The 16,818-nt window shown below is 48.2% G+C and overlaps 1 protein-coding gene across 2 annotated transcripts in view; it reads left to right on the top strand.

Moving 5' to 3' along the window:
• The window catches only part of LOC308580074 (ABC-type organic anion transporter ABCA8-like), a 63,306-nt gene that overhangs the window by 27,166 nt on the left and 19,322 nt on the right, over positions 1 to 16,818 (top strand). For both annotated transcript variants that reach the window (XM_081181254.1, XM_081181253.1), the window contains exons 19-24: positions 1,015 to 1,142; positions 2,820 to 2,957; positions 3,573 to 3,686; positions 7,061 to 7,237; positions 7,515 to 7,628; positions 9,832 to 9,945. In XM_081181254.1, coding sequence (XP_081037380.1) covers positions 1,015 to 1,142; positions 2,820 to 2,957; positions 3,573 to 3,686; positions 7,061 to 7,237; positions 7,515 to 7,628; positions 9,832 to 9,945 — 785 coding nt within the window. The remainder of the gene's footprint in view (positions 1 to 1,014; positions 1,143 to 2,819; positions 2,958 to 3,572; positions 3,687 to 7,060; positions 7,238 to 7,514; positions 7,629 to 9,831; positions 9,946 to 16,818) is intronic.

Raw genomic sequence — 16,818 nt, 5'->3', positions numbered from 1 at the left:
AGGGGAGGGGGAACCATGTCTAACAGCCCTTTGGAAGGAAGGATAGAATATGAAGGTAATAAAATGAAGTTTTCACACAATTTTAATGGACCAGTAGAAAGCGAGTGAAAAATGTTTTTCCAGCTCTCTATCAGGAACTGAAGGCTTTTTAACTAAGAGCACCCAGAGCCCCAACTATAGCATAGCTCTATGGATTGCCTGAGGAGTTTGGTCTACTCTTAAGGAGTAGGTTCCTTACAAATAACCCTTTGTTCCGTACGAGACCATGTTCTTTTGGAGAAAACTTCAGCATCAGGCAGCTGACTGAGCCTGCAACTTTAGGAATCAGTACTCCCTTGGACTCAGTAGTGGTTTAGCCTCTACCATTGATTTTGAGCAAAGGTCTGGTGGAGAAAGGTCTTGTGCCATGATCCCTGAAAACCCCAAATCCCCCTGCTGTGTCTCACTGCCCCATTATACATCATGCTCCTCTATAATGTTAGCTTTGGGGAGTGCCAAGTCCTCCTCTGAAGAGGATTCCTTCAGGGCTGTCTGAGATGCCAGATTGTGTAAGGTATCAGATATTTGATTACAGCCAACCAGGATATGGCTCTTCAAAGCTTGCTTCACTGACGGGGTCATATCATGGAGCCTGGCACTATTGGCAGTCCTAAAAGAATAAGATAATTCCAATATTACCTGAATAGAAAAATAAAAAATTAAGAATTTTGGGTGGAATTCAAGATGGCACTAAGGTGATTGTTCCATCAGTGCTCATCTCCTCCTTCATGCTGTTTTAGGGGTTTTCCCCAAACTTCCCTCCCCTCAAGTCAGTTTGGGGAGGAGAGGGTGAGGGAAGCCCATTTGTGCTAGTGGGATAACACAACCCATTTTAGCAAATAAATAGGCATTAAATGTTACACAAAGATAATTCAAATTCTGTATTACACTTCATTTTGGTTTTCTCCTGTTTGAGAAATTAAGATTCTACCACAGTCCTCCAGTCATTCTGTGAATCCTTGTTTTCTTTTTCAGGTGCAAGCATTGACAATTTCATCCAAGCAGTGAAGAATCAGAATGTCCTGGTAGAAGTTGTCTCTGGCAAAAATGTCAGTGACCAACTAGTGCACAATGGGGCTATAATGGTAGCCCTTGAAGACAAGGTAACTTCAGTTATTTTTTGTTGCAATCAGTACCATTTTTCTAGAAAAGGAGGTGCCAGAACTCACCACGAACGCCTCCCTTGTTTTCTTAAAATGGCAATGGTGCTCACCTGAGAGGTGCCAGAACTGAGTTCTGACTGGGGGGGGGAACCCCCCTGGGTGTAATCCTAAGTGGGATAAAACTGGGGAGCAAAGCCCCATATCGACTGTTACCATCTTGTGCCAGCTTGTGCAGGGGCAGGAAATGTCAGGGCAGACTTACTCTTTGCATTTCCATGTGGTTTCCTTTTTTAATCTTTAGCCCCATATCGCTGGCTGGAGGGGGTTAGGATTGTGTGAAACTGGCTCCCTGACAACGAAGGAGAGCTTTGACTGTCCTTGTTTCTTCATAAAAGCAATACTAAAAAATCCTGGTAACCAAATATGGTTGTACATGTTTTGAATTTGAAAGCAAGCAGCATCTTGTGGTGTTGAGCGTAGCTGTTTTGCAAGCCTGTTTTTAAATGCCTTTCCCAGTTAAAGAGAAATGCTCTTTAAGCAGAGTATAATACTGGTGCAGCATTAGGTAACAGGTAACAGCTAGCTCCATCCCAGCCAAATTAGAAGCAAGGCCACGATTCCAAAATATGGGGGCACAAAGTTCACAACTGTATGAGAGCAATGAAGCTGAAATATACTCGGAGTCCTGTAGTGATTTCATGCTCTTTATTGCAGCTTGTAAAACAGTGATTGAATTGCCCCCCAAACCCCAGGCTTTTATATACATTAATTACACAATGAGTCCCGTCTGATTGGCTGATTCTGTTTCCCTCCTGGAGCCCGATTGGTCTTTTCCTGCAGACCAATCAGTGGTTGCATTTTAGGATCCTACCAGCCTAATAGGCTGATTAACTTCCTCCTGGAGCTTGATTGGTCTTTTCCTGCAAGCCAATCGGTTGTTGCATTCTAGGATCCTACTTGCCTATTGTTCAAGGATCCAAGCTTAGTACATAACAGAAGCTGTCCCAACAAGTTCGCATACCTATCCAGCAAGCTCTTTTCCAGAAGAAGAGGTGCTGGAACTCACCATGAACGCCTCGCTCGTTATCTTATAATGGTAATGGATCCCACCTGAGAGGTGCTGGAGCTCAGTTCCTGTGACTTCTGGCTGAAAACAACAACCCCGTTTATAGCTAAGGCACGGCACATACCTTCCATGAAAGAATCAGCCTTGTAAGAATGTCTAGCCTGCAGGTGCAGACTCCATCAAGGTGGGTGCATCTGTTCCCACTGGTGAAGGCATCTTCTGACCCTGGGAGACAATGGCAGACCTGCCTCCTCTTGTGAATCCTCTTCAGCCTCACCCCAGGCTGTGGCTCTGAGCTCTCCACAGCCTCTGGCAACATTCTCTCCTCGACAGGAAGGGAAACGGCAACAGAGACTCCAGTACCAGCATTACCATCTTTCTTCAGACAAGACTTTGCTCTGCTGTCTCAGGCTCCTGTCCCCACTCTTCCCCATCTGCTGCCCAAGGTCCACACTTGAAGGCACTTAGTGATGTAGGACACCTTCATTACAAATAACACATAAAGCAGGCTTATGAATTTCTGTTTTCATTACAGGCTGTTATTTTCTCAGCATTCATTCACTGACTCGCTTGAATTTCTAACTTGTATTTCATTTCTTGTCTCGGTTCAGAAATACAGATTCACACTCATATGCCACATGGAAGTGACCAATTGCTTTCCGGTGCTTGTCAACATCATCAGCAATGCACGCCTGCGAATGTTAAATTCCACTGCCCATATTCGAATCTGGAGTCACATGTTTCTATTTGTAAGTCTTTCAACTGGATTGTAAGAATGGTTACAGTAGTGTGAAGAGGCGGGCTAGTTGTAGTGGTGAATAAGTGTGAAAACACACACACACACACACACACCCCTCTCTTTAATAGATTTGCATTCATCTTTAATATTGATAGGCTTCCAAGCCAAGGTATTTCTAATTTCATCCATTTTTCAGAACTTCTGTGATTTTTAAAAATCATGCGTTCAGTTTGAAACATCATTTTATTAGTTGGTGTTATATATATTCCAAGGTATTTGATAGAAACGTTTGTCCACTTAATATTCATTTGTTTTGATATTTTAGTTTTAATTTCTTCTAGTACAGTATATTAATACTCATAATATCTGTACCACCTGAGTCGATTTTATACTCAGAGACTCTGCTGTAGTCTCTGAATTCAGTTGATTCTTGTGAGTTTATAATAGTTAACAGTACTACATCATCAACCTAAAGACAACTTTTAAATAAGCAATGATCAACTTTATTCCTATAATTAAATATCATTTTTAAGCCTACCAAGTGCAGAGAATAATAGCAGCTGTTCTAATCATATATACTGTCACACAGTGTTTATAAACTTTATCTTTCTGATTTGTTTCCCAGCAATTTAGTAGCAAACAGCTATGGACCTTTTTCTGTAACATGTGCTTGTTTGGGGTATTTATATACCCTACCTTTCCAGCACATTTTGCGATGATGAGCGGTCGTTACTACAAGGTAAAGTAATTAAACATGCATGAAACTTATTCCCTTGCAATGAATGCAGTCTTTTGATTTCCCCCACTCCAGTTGACATCAAATTCAGTAGATTATCTATCAATTTCGGATCTGCATATAGTTTACTGTCCAAGCACCCACAGCACTCTTGGCATTGCAGTACAATTGTGTCTTATGTGGGAGTTTAGTTCCAAGAGTCGCCCGTATAGGCAAAACGCATGAACTCAAACCCTTGGAACCAAACTTTTATGTCATTTTGTGGGAGCATCCCAGACTGGTGAGAGGAGATAGCCTTGCTCAGAAAGCAAGCCAGATAGCTTAAAAGCTCTATGTGCACCAGGAAAATCCAGTGTAAAAATAGTTTCTAAGTTCTCTGCCTCACTTCCCAAGCAAAGCCCTTTCCACACACCAGCATTTAACGTCAATCAGCCAGTGTTCAACTGCATATGGTTGAAATCGCGCAAGTTAAATGTGCGTAAGACAGAATCATATCTTTGGGGCCTATCACCCCTACATTCTTGTTTCTTTGATAACTTATTTGAGTTGGATATAGCTCTTGGATTTATGTTCAAACCTTGGGAGATCGCAATGGGGAGCTAACGATTCTATGTGCCACAATGGAAGAAATAAAAACTTTCAGTTTTATGCTAGCTCTTATATCCCAGTCCAGATCTCCCTTTGAATGTTTTATTATTTGTTTTTGAAATGTAGAGACTTCCCTATTAAAAAAAGTTTTAAAAAACAAACAAGCTGAAACAGTGATAAAAAAGATACAATACAATACAATATACATAAAATACAATATACATTTCGGAATTGAGAAAAAATGAGCACACCCAAAAAAAGGGGGGGGGGATAAAACTGCTATACAGTGGTACCTCGGATTACAGGCACTTCAGATTACAGATGCTTCAGGTTACAGACTCTGCTAACTCAGAAATAGTACCTCAGGTTAAGAACTTTGCTTCAGGATGAGAACAGAAATCATGTGGCGGCAGCAGGAGGCCTCATTAGCTAAAGTGCTACCTCAGGTTAAGAACAGTTTCAGGTTAAGAATGGACTTCCAGAACGAATTACAGTGGTGCCTCGCAAGATGAAATTAATCCGTTCCGCGAGTATCTTCGTCTAGCGGTTTTTTTGTCTTGCAAAGCAACCCTATTAGCAGCTTAGCGGATTAGCGCTATTAACAGCTATTAAAGGCTTAGCGGCTTAGAAAAAAGGGGGGGGAGCGAAAAAAATCAAGACTTGCAAGACATTTCCGTCTTGCGAAGCAAGCACATAGGGAAATTCTGCGAAGCGCATTGAAAAACGGAAAACCCTTTCGTCTAGCAGCTTTTCCGTCTTGCGAGGCATTCGTCTTGCGGGGCACCACTGTAAGTTCTTAACCCAAGGTACCACTGTAGTAAGGTTTTTAAATTCTGAAAGGGCATTAAAAGATGTCTCAGGTACGCCTTCTCGTGGGCCTCATTCCACAACTGTGATGCCACTACAGTGGACACTCGGGTTGCGAACGTGATCCATGCGGGATGCACGTTTGCAATCCACATCTGCGCACGTGTGGGTTGCTATTTGGTGCTTCTGTGCATGCCAAAGCATGATTTAGTGCTTTTGCGCATGCTCGGCCGCTGAAACCCATTCCGGTACTTCCGGATTTCGGTGGTCCGCAACCCGAAAAAAGGCAACCTCAAGTGGCTGTAACCCCAGGTATGACTGTACTGAAAATGCCCTTTCACTCTAGGCCCCCTCCTAGAAGGGCCTCCTGCAATGAGTCCAGGTAGGTAAGTGTAGCAAGAGGTGATCAGTTCAGTATTCTTGCAGTCAGTGCAAAGATTTCCCAATTCATTCAAGTGGAGAGAGCGGGTATTTATTTGAAGTATTGATACACCATTCCCTTTGTCTGACATCCAAGGGCATTCTAAGTTGCCAGCTCCCGTAGTTCCTTCCCTATCTCACCTAGGAATGGGACACTTTTCTCAGACTTCTCCTTCTTTAGTCTTTGGTTGCTCGTTTCCTCCCCTCACCCTCTTGTTTCCTCAGAACACTCCTATTCAGAACTTCATTGTTTTTGCTCACATTTCAGCTGATACCCCTATTAATTCATGACAACTTACTAGGAGACCAGTGGTCACCTCAGCAGTGTCTTCAATGCTACTTCCTCAATCCTGGCCAAAGTGGTACAGAGAGGAGGTTTCTCCCAAACCTGAGCCCACCCTTGATTTTCTAACTGCCTCCCTAAATCCTTAAGTTGCCATCTCTTTCTCCATTAACGTTTTGTAAATTGCAGAGCCCAAACCCTTTAGAATGGTCCCCTGGTGTTAAAAGTAAAGGGTAAAGGGACCCCTGACCATTAGGTCCAGTCGTGGCTGACTCTGGGGTTGCGGCACTCATCTCGCTTTATTGGCCGATGAAGCCGGCGTACAGCTTCTGGGTCATGTGGCCAGCATGACTAAGCCGCTTCTGGCGAGCCAGAACAGCACACGGAAACGCCGTTTACCTTCCCGCTGGAGCGGTACCTATTTATCTACTTGCACTTTGACATGCTTTGACATCACGGGGATTCGAACCGCCAACCTTCTGATCGGCAAGTCCTAGGCTCTGTGGTTTAACACAAAGTTTATTAGTTCTATTTATTAAATTTGCTAGTCGCTTTTTAACCAAAGCCATTCAAAGAGTCTTACAGTAAATAAACAAACACATACCTTAAATCTGTCGTAAAAGGAAGGAAAGAAAAATCTAAATGGCTACTCTACTTTAAAAAAGTTGAAATAAAACACACACACACACCCCACACACAAGGAGGCAATTTAAAACCCAAGAAATGTTTTTACCTGGTGCCTGAAGTTAAGTAACAATGGTACCAGGTGAGCCTCTCGGGGGAGAGCATTCCACAAGGGGGGAACCACCACTCCCATCTTATCTGAATCTCCTGTGGAGGGGACATAAAAGAAAGGGGGGGACTAAGTAATTGATGAAAAATATGTATCTTAGGGACGTGGGTGGCGCTGTGCATTAAACCACAGAGCCTAGGACTTGCCAATCAGAAGGTCGGAGGTTTGAATCCCCGCAACAGGGTGAGCTCCCGTTGCTCAGTCCCTGCTTCTGCCAACCTAGCAGTTCGAAAGCACATCAAAGTGCAAGTAGATAAATAGGTACCGCTCCAGCGGGAAGGTAAACGGAGTTTCCGTGTGCTGCTCTGACCCGGAAGCTGTATGCTGGCTCCCTCGGCCAATAAAGCGAGATGAGCGCTGCAACCCCAGAGTCGGTTACGACTGGACCTAATGGTCAGGGGTCCCTTTATCCTTACCTTTATTATGTATCTTGCCACAAATCATATACTGAAGGGCATAATTATCTCTTGCAATTTTCTTTGCTAGATAAAAACTCGTTCTCAGTTGCGGGTCTCAGGACTCTTTCCTTCTGCCTTTTGGTGTGGATTAGCTCTGGTGGACGTCCCTTTGCATTTTATTCTCCTCCTGCTGCTGCTTTGGCCGTGGCTCAGACTATTAGACATTTTGGGACCTCATGGCCATACTAGCACAATTATATGTTTGGTGAGTATAATTACTTACATTGCTTTTTAAAAGTAGTCTTTAAATGACCTTTAATGTTTACAATGCTTACAAACTAATGTTTACAAATGTTACAAACATTGAACCATTTCCACTGAATAATAAACTTGGGCTGCGATCCTCAATAGTTTACAAGGGAGTAAACTCACCCAAACATAATGGGCCTTCTGTATAGTTTGGTCATATGAAATGAGTTCCCAGAAAACCCGTGTTTTCAGACACCAGTCTTAACAATAAATATTAACCTTCTTCTTAACAGGTGTCATTTCTGTTTGGCTACAGCACGTCAATGGTCTTATTCCTATATGTAATTGCCTTCGTGTTTCGCAACAAATGGCATGCTAGCAGTTTTTGGTCATTCGTCTTAATCTTGGTAAGTTTTATGACCAGACCACTGACTGATCATTTATTTCCTTATATTCTTAATCTTACAATACCTCTAATTGTTTATAATTTTCCATTAGAGTAGACAAATCAATGGATGCTTCAAATATAATAATGTGAAATAATGTAAGACTGAATGACACGTTGAACAGAAAAGAGCATGAGCAGTGATCCTTTAAGTGTGCATACTTAAGCGGTATTCTATTTTTTAAATTTTTTTAGTATTTAATTTTTTATTAGTTTCAATTCATTGTACAACACCAAACATTAAAACAATAAAAAAGACAAAACACAAAAAACAAAGAAAAGAAAAACATTGCATAACATAAAACACCAACAAATTAAACTTACAGTAACTAAATAACTAAATCACACAACAATGATTGACTTCCCTTCAACTCGGTTTCAGAATATGTTACAAAAGTTTTTCTATCTGCAGTTTCGTTTTCTTAAAACTCTTTACGTCGCAGGCGTTACATCGAGCCTACTGTGATTTTTAGATTTTTTACATCAGTTTCAATATATGTCATAAGTTTATTCCATTCATTATTAAACTTTGTACCTTTTTGGTTTCTTATTTTCTGTGTCATTTTTGCCAATTCTATATAATCAAATAATTTAGATTGCCACTCATTTATAGTTGGGATTTTTTATGTCTTCCAGTTTTGTGCTATTAGTGTTCTAGCAGCCACTGTTGCATATTGGAAAAGTGTTTGGTCTTCCTTTTTAATTTCTTCTCCAATTATCCCCAGAAGGAAGGCCTTAAGCGGTATTCTAAATCAGGTCTCCAGCTGTTGTTGGACTACAACTGCCCTCACCCCTCACCCTTGCTCCTGCTTGCTAAGGATGATGGGAGTTGTAGTCCAACTACAGCTGGAGATTCAGGTTTGGGAAACCCTGTTCTAAATACTTCCTTCAAACTGTCTGCATTTGAGCCAAGTTATTCCATACTTGGGACTGTGAGGACCCTTCTTCAGGAGCTGCCCAAAGAGATCTGTACCTGTCTTATAGGTAAAGGTAAAGGGACCCCTGACCATTAGGTCCAGTCGTGACCGACTCTGGGGTTGCGGTGCTCATCTCACTTTACTGGCCGAGGGAGCCGGTGTACAGCTTCTGGGTCATGTGGACTAAGCCGCTTCTGGCGAACCAGAGCAGCACACGGAAACACCTTTACCTTCCCGCCGGAGCAGTACCTATTTATCTACTTGCACTTTGACGTGCTTTCGAACTGCGAGGTTGTCAGGAGCAGGGACTGAGGAACAGGAGCTCACCCCATTGCAGGGATTCGAACCACTGACCTTCTGATCGGCAAGTCCTAGGCTCTGTGGTTTAACCACAGTGCCACCCGCGTCCCTTATACCTGTCTTATACTCTGCCACAAAAAACTTTTCTTCTTGCCACTAGAATAGGATACTATCATTTTGCCCCTTCCTCAGTAATGCCTGTGAAGCCAGTGGCTGTGAGGTAAGGTGAGGCAACTGCCTCAGGTAGCAGGATCCATTGGGGCAACAGACCCCAATGTAGATCTTATTCAGGGCCAGCTCACCCGTGAGGCAAGCTAAGGCAACCGCCTCAGGGGTTGGAATCCACAGTGGCAGCAGTTCCCGGTATCAAACTTTCTTTCCCCACATTCCCAATATAGACCTTCCCCCACCCCTTCTTCTCTGGCAGGGAGGGGAAGCCACTTTGGGGTCCACCTCAGATGCCAATATGTCTTGGGCTAGCCCTGAGGTATAGATTTCATTCTATGGGTATCGGGTGAATTCCACCTCCCACCCTAGCAATTCACACCTTCCAGTGGGGTGGGAGGTGGGATTCACCCGCTACCCACAGAGTGGTAACTCTCAACTTATGCACATTTAACTTCTGAGCATTTAGTTTTATGCGCTTGGCAAATAAAATAATAATAATAAAAGTTGAAAGGGGACAGAAAGCGGGGCAGGTATCCAAGAAAAAAGACTTTGGCAATCCCACCCACCATTGAACCCATTATATTTTGATATACGTGATTTTGGCTTCACACTCTGTCCTCAGAACATAACCCCCACGTAAGTTGAGAGATGTAGTTACACACACTTGGTTGTGTTTCATTTGGGGTGTAAAGGAGTTAAGCCTCAGTATGGAAAACAAAATGGGAAGAAGCTGTTTAATCTGTTCAAAAGCTTAATATATTTTTTATCGTTTCATTTCAGATGAACGTGCTTGCTTTGATTAATGCAGTCTATGCAGTCCACTATGCGCATCATCTACTAATATTAATTCTTCCCCTGTTTACAGCAACAGAATTTATGTTAACTTTCACAACGGTAAGCAAAAGTGCAGCCTATTCCTGGTATCTTTAACTTGCCCATTAGGGCACCAAAGAGCCCTTGGTACCTTTGTCACGTACCAAGACCACCTGCCCCTTCCAATTTTATTTTCATTTTTAAATGATGTTTTTGGGTTGGGAAGCTTCCTGTTTTTATGTGGTGTTGTCTGTGCATTTTGTCTGTGCTTTTGCAGGGTGGGGATTTGTGTTGGGTGGGGGGAGTTCCAAACATGACCAATTTTTTGCCCTATGAAATCAGCATTATTTGGTGTCCAATTTCTGAATTTATCACACAAATCGAAAAGGTTAGGGTCCGCTAGGCTATCGCTTTGCAACTGTGCTCTTGGGTTAAGGAAACAGTAGCTCATCATGGGCCACCAGATTCATAATGGCACATCCTCCTGGTCTGTAATCCCGGAATAAAGGTGCTCCCAATTAAGGTTCACACCCACCCCAGCCCCCGAGCCACCTCCTCTTTTGGAACCTGATCTCGCAACCACTGTGCCATCTGTGCAGCTACCTTATCTAATCTCCTTGACCTTGGGCTGATCGGCTGGACACTTTCCAGTGAACCGGGGGAGGCTCCGCGCGGCTCGAACAACTAGGTGCGCCTTATGGTCCGGTGTGCCTTATGGAGCGAAAAATACAGTAATACAGTTGTACCTTGGGTTACAAATGCTTCGAGTTACAAATGCTTCGGGTTACAAACTCCGCTAACCTGGAAGTAGTTGCTCCGATTTGTGAACATATCCCCAGGATGAGAATGGAAATTGCACGGCTGCGGCGCAGTGGCAGCGGGAAGCCCCATTAGCTAAAGTGGTACCTCAGGTTAAGAACGGTTTTGGGTTAAGAACGGACCTCCGGAACGAATTAAGTTTGTAACCCGAGGTACCACTGTAACCGAAACTGATCCAACAGCTCTGCTCCATTTGCATGCCTCCATATGGCTTAATCCTAATCATTGCATCTGTCAGAGCTGCTTCCAGATCCTAGCTCACAGAGGATCACGCTAGCCAGCGGTCACTTTATAAAAGTCTTTATTGAGTTACAGTTTCCATTCTCAAGCTGCTGCGCGCAACTCTACGTCTTAAGGGTTAGACCGGCGAAGCTCCGTCTGAGTCTCCGCCCCCTGTGCACCAGCTTACTAACCTAGCCTTACTCCACCTCTTCCGTCTGACCGTTCTTCTCTGGGTCCCTCTGCCCCCCGTGGTCTCTTCCTTCCGGGATTCTTCTGACGCTGACCCCCCGGACCCTCCTGTCTCCTTGCGCCGGGCTTTAGGACCTGGCTCCCTTTCCGGGCTGCTTACTGCGCCACCTTCCTGTGCATTTGAACTTGGCGCGCGCGCCCAACCTTCCACTTTCCTCCTGACCGTTTCTTCACTCTCCGATGGAGGTGTGGCCACTCCTGACTCGTGCCCTCCCTCCTGTTGCGAGCTGCCAGCGCTTGATACCTGGCGCCCTTCTTCTCCCCTGCTCTCTGTTGGTGACGCTGGTCCCGATTTCCAACTGCTCCCCTCTGAGCCCCCTCTGGACCCTTCTTCCTGGGGTGTCCCCCTAGGCTCCCCCCTTGCTCTGGCCACTGGTGCTCCTTTCTGTGAATCTTCTGATTCACTGGAAAGACTCGGAGATCTCGGGTCGTCGTCATCACTCATCTTTTCTTCTGCCTCCTCCCCCTCGCTCTCTGTTTCCTCCCTTGCCCTCGCCTCTGCTCCTGAACCCCTGACATCCATCCCCCCTCGAAGCCCCCCTTCCCCCCTCCCCTCCTTCCGGTGCGGGAGCTGGGTGCTGCCGTGTCATGGGAACGAATGTCGGATACAGTTCGCTTCCCGTGGCGGGCCTCCAACCGAAGGCTTCCGGTTCTTCCTCCCTGCTCTCGTCGACAACAGTCACCTCCGCTTCCATCTCTGTGCCGCCGTGCTCGAAACCCGGGTCGTCCCCGAACACGTCCATGTCCGTCTCTTCATCGGTCCCTTCTGGAGGCGTTGCTCGCCCGGGACCCTCCAGCCACTTCCTGCGCCACTGCTCCTCTGGTCTATCGTCCCACCAATACGAGGGTTCTGAGGCAGATCCCGAGGGTGACCCCCCCGGGGAACGGGCGTCTCGTGTCGGTTCCTCGTCCGAGTCAAACCCCTGGAACGTGCTGGCTGAAAGCGTGGGTGTGAAAAGCCAGTCGTCGAAAAAGTCTGCTGGCATGGGTCTATGTGGGAAGAGGGCATGAAACTCGTCTTTGAGCAGAGGTTCCTCCAAAGCGTAGCCCGGCACCCAGCTGTTGGCACTGGCCGGGGTGCCCTCCTTGGTGAGAAGGTATTCAACCCCCTCTTCCCCCCATCTGGAGTCCAAAATCTCTGTGACTTCGTTGATGGGCTCCTCCTGTGCCACTCCACCTTGCTCGGTTCCCTCTCGGAGCGGACTCGGCGCCGTTCCTGGTTCCTGAAATCTGTGAGGTGCCTTGTAGGGAGTGAGCACCGATCTGTGGAACACCGGATGCATCCTGGAGCCCTCCGGAAGCGCCAGCCTGAAAGCCACCGGGTTGACCTGCTCTTCGACTTGGTAGGGCCCCAGCTGTTTATGCCCCAGTTTCTTCTTCGCTAACGACCTGGCCGGCACTGCGTGGGCCGCTAACCAGACCCAGTCCCCCACATGGATCTCTTTGCCAACCCTCCTGTGTCTGTCCGCTTGTACCTTGTATGCGTGTTTAGCCAGCTCCAGGTGCCGCCGAAGCTGATCGTGGACCTCCTGCAACTCCGACGCGAACGCATCCGCTGTTTGTGGCTCCCCCTCCCCCATTCTTTCCAGTCCCGGGAAAGTTCTGGGGTGCCTTCCGTTGTTGGCGAAGAACGGCGTTACCCCCGTGGACACGTGCTTCGTGTTGTTGTAGGCGAACTCGGCGAGAGGCAGGTAATCCACCCACATCGCAGGCTGTTGATTAGCATAACATCTCAGGTACTGCTGCATGATGGCATTGACCCGCTCCGCTTGCCCGTTGGTCTGCGGGTGTCTAGCCGAAGCCAGGTTGATCTTGACGTTCAGGAAGCCCATCAGCTTCTGCCAGAAGTTCGAGATGAACTGCCGCCCCCGGTCGGACAGTATAGACCGCGGCAGACCGTGAACCTTGAACACGTGATCTATGAACAGTTTGGCGGTTTGCTCCGCCGTGGCCACCTTCGCACACGGGATGAAATGTGCCATCTTGGAGAACAAGTCCACCACCACCAGCACTGCCGTCTTGCCCCTCGAGCTGGGCAGATCCGTGACAAAGTCCAGGGCCACTCTCTCCCACGGTTCGAACGGGGTTTGCAGCGGTTCCAGCAGTCCCGCCGGCGGTCTGTGTACTGGTTTGGCCCTCTGGCAGGTGTCGCACCTCGCCACATAGTCCGCGACCTCCCCTCTCATTCTGGGCCACCAGAAGTCCCTGGCGACTAATTCCATCGTCTTCTCCGTGCCAAAGTGCCCTGCCGTGGGTGCGTCGTGCAACTGCTGCAGTACCTTGGCGCGAAGATCGTCCCCCGGCACGTAGATGGCCCCCTTACGGAGGAGTAATCCATCGCGAACCTGGAACTCGCCGGTCGCTGCCGTACCCTTTTGCGCCTCTGCCATCTTGGCTCGCGCGAAGGAGTCGTCCTGCAACGCTCTCCTCACCGCATCCAGGTCAACTGTAGCCGAAGCGCACGCCCACACCGTCGGTGCGAAGATGTGCATGGCAGCGGCTGGCGTCGCCTCCTCCAGATACTGTGGTTTACGGGATAGGGCATCCGCCATGACGTTGGTGTCCCCCGGGACATACTCTATTCGGAAGTCGAAGTTTGCAAAGAATTCGGCCCAACGTATCTGCCTCTGGTTCAGGAACTGCGCCGTGCGCCAGTGCTCCAGATTCTTGTGGTCCGTGCAGACCTGCACCGTGTGCTTGGCGCCGATCAGGAAGTGCCTCCATGCCTTGAATGCTGCATGAATGGCAAGCAACTCCCTGTCCCAGATGGTGTAGTTCTGTTCAGACTTGCTGAGCTTCCTGGAGTAAAACGCTCCCGGCCTCCAAGCCCCCTGCGGGTCTTGCTGCAACAGTACTGCTCCCACGGCTCTGTCTGATGCGTCCGTCTCCACCCTCATTGGCCTGCTGGGGTTGACATGCAACAGCTGCTCTTCCGACGCGAAGAGACGCTTGAGTGCCTGAAAGGACTGCTCCGCCTGTTCCGTCCAGATGAACTTCTTCTTCTTGGAACTGAGCGTGTCCGTGATGGCCGCTGTTTGCATAGCGAACCCCTTGATAAACTTGCGATAGAAGTTCGCAAAGCCAACAAACCGCTGGACCTCCTTCCGGTTGCGCGGGCTCTTCCAGTCCAACACTGCACGAACCTTGGCGCTGTCCATGGCGAGCCCCTTGTCTGACAACCTGTAGCTGAGGAAATCCACCTCCGTCACGTCGAACTGGCATTTTTCCAGCTTGGCGTAAAGCCTATGCTGCTGCAGTCTGCTCAGCACTTCCTTGACGTGTCTGTCGTGATCCTGCTGCGATTCAGAAAATATCAGGATGTCATCCAAGAAGCAGACACACGTCTTGTAGAGGAGCCCCGCCAGCACGTGATGCATGAAAGCTTGAAAACAGTGGGAGCCATTTTGCAATCCAAAAGGCATAACTCTATATTCGTAGGTGCCCAGGGGCGTGAACATGGCTGTCTTCCACTCATCACCCTCCCGCATGCGAATGAGGTTGTACGCCCCACGCAGGTCCAACTTGGTGAACACGCGGCCCTTGCGTACCGTCGCGAGGAGGTCGTCGATCCTGGGCATGGGGAAGTCCGATGGCTTGGTCACACTGTTCAAGATCCGATAGTCCACCACCAGTCTTTTTTGGGGCGTGTCCTTCTTCTTAACAAAGAATACAGGACTGCCCCCCACTGCCTTCGACTCTCGGATGAAACCGCGCTCCAAATTATGATCTATGAACTCTTTGAGTTCCTGTAGTTCGTCCTCAGACATGGAATACAGCTTCCCTTTGGGCAGTGCCGCCCCCGGCAGTAGGTCAATCTTGCAGTCATATGATCTGTGGGGGGGTAGCTTGTCCGCCTCCTTCTCGCAGAAGACCTCTAAAAATCCTGCGTATTTGTGGGGGATTGCTTGCAGCGTCCCCAGCTGCAGCTGCGCTTCCTCCTCCTCTCCCTCCTGCCGGGGCAGAATGCAGTGTTCATCGCAGTATGAGGAGCCAAAGACTAGCTGCCGCTGGTACCAAGCCAACGTCGGACTGTGTCTGTCCAGCCAACTCATGCCCAAGACAATAGGCGTGTCCGACAGTCTGGTGACATTGAAACTGATGACTTCCCTGTGATTTCCAAGGCGCATCACCATTGGTGGCGTTTGCTTCACCACCTGCCCCCCTAGCAGCTCCCTGCCATCCACCGTGACGACCTGCAGGGGCAGCGTGGCAGGCAGCAGCTGTATAGCGTGTTTATCTACAAAGTCTTGCCCTATAAAGTCCGCATTGCTTCCTGAGGCAACGGTGATTGGCACGTCTAGAGTGAGGCCATTGGGTAGCTGAAGCGATGCAGTGAGTTGCACTACTGGTTTGGGCGGGAGGGGGTCTGTGGGCTGCAAAATCTCTGGGGACTGCTTCACTGACTCGTCTGGCTGGGCCCCAGTGCCTCTGTCTCCAGCCAGACTCCGTCGTTTCCCTGCTGTGTGTCTCCTTGCTGCGTTGCTGCAGTTACCATTGCTGAGGCTGCATTGATCTTGTGGATCCTCTGGGGACACTCTTTCGCCATGTGCTGCGGACTTTCGCAGATGTAACACTTCCTGTTCCCTCTAGGAGGCTTCGCTTTGACTGCTCCCGGTGCTGTGGCTCTGGTTGCTGACTGAGCCCTGGCACCCCCAACCTCCATCGGTTCCGCTCCCCCTCCTGGCGGAGGCGTGGATTGCGCACGCGCAGCTTCCCTGGGAACGAAGGAGAACCCTCTCGCTGGTTCGCGCCCTCCACGCCCTTCGTCCCTGCTCCATGGACGTTCCTCCAGCCTCACTCCCACTGCCAGCGCCCTCTGAACGACCTCCTGCGTGGTCCTGGGTCTCTCCCCCCTTGCAATTTCGTCTTTAACTGCACTGTTCAATCCTTCCCAAAATAGGTCTCTGACTGGAGCTGAATCTCTGTCCCATTCCAGGGCACTGGCCAGTGCAAAAAAGCGGGCATGGTACTGTCTTACGCTGGCCCTCCCTTGCTTCAGCCCATGTACCTCCTTCCTGGCAAGATCCACGTCTATGCTGGACAAAAAGCAGCCATCCATCGCTTTAATAAAGGCATCCGCGGTTTGGAGCGCCGGATCCTTATCTCTCCACAAATTGCGCAGCCATGCTTTAGCATCTCCATGCAAATGGGACATGATAAATCCCACCTTTTCTTGCTCATCTCTAAAGTCTTTGTCCAGCAGTTGCAGTGCACACTGTACATCTGCTCTAAAGTTGGGGTACTGTTGTAAATTCCCATCGAAGTGAGAGACTAGACCGCCTGTTCTTCTCCCCAACCCAATCCCCTCCGGTTTGGGTGTCAGTTGCCCTTGCTTCGTAAGCACTTCCAACCTGACCTGGAGATCCCTGTAGGCGGCAGCTGCGTCCTCCTCTCTCTTCCTGGATGCAAGTATCTCGGCATTCAGTCGTGTCACTGCTTCTCTGAGTTCTCCTATCTGCTGTTCGGCCGTCATATTGTCTGCCGTTCGTGAGCTGAGTCGTAGGCACCCGCCTTCTCTCCTGTCCTCGAGGCTGTAGACGCCCACAACTGGAGACGGAGCTTACTGTCAGAGCTGCTTCCAGATCCTAGCTCACAGAGGATCACGCTAGCCAGCGGTCACTTTATAAAAGTCTTTATTGAGTTACAGTTTCCATTCTCAAGCTG

The sequence above is a fragment of the Podarcis bocagei genome (genome assembly GCF_964188305.1).
Source record: "Podarcis bocagei genome assembly, chromosome: 2".
Classification (NCBI taxonomy): domain Eukaryota; kingdom Metazoa; phylum Chordata; class Lepidosauria; order Squamata; family Lacertidae; genus Podarcis; species Podarcis bocagei.
This window is presented reverse-complemented; position numbering and strand designations above follow the sequence as displayed.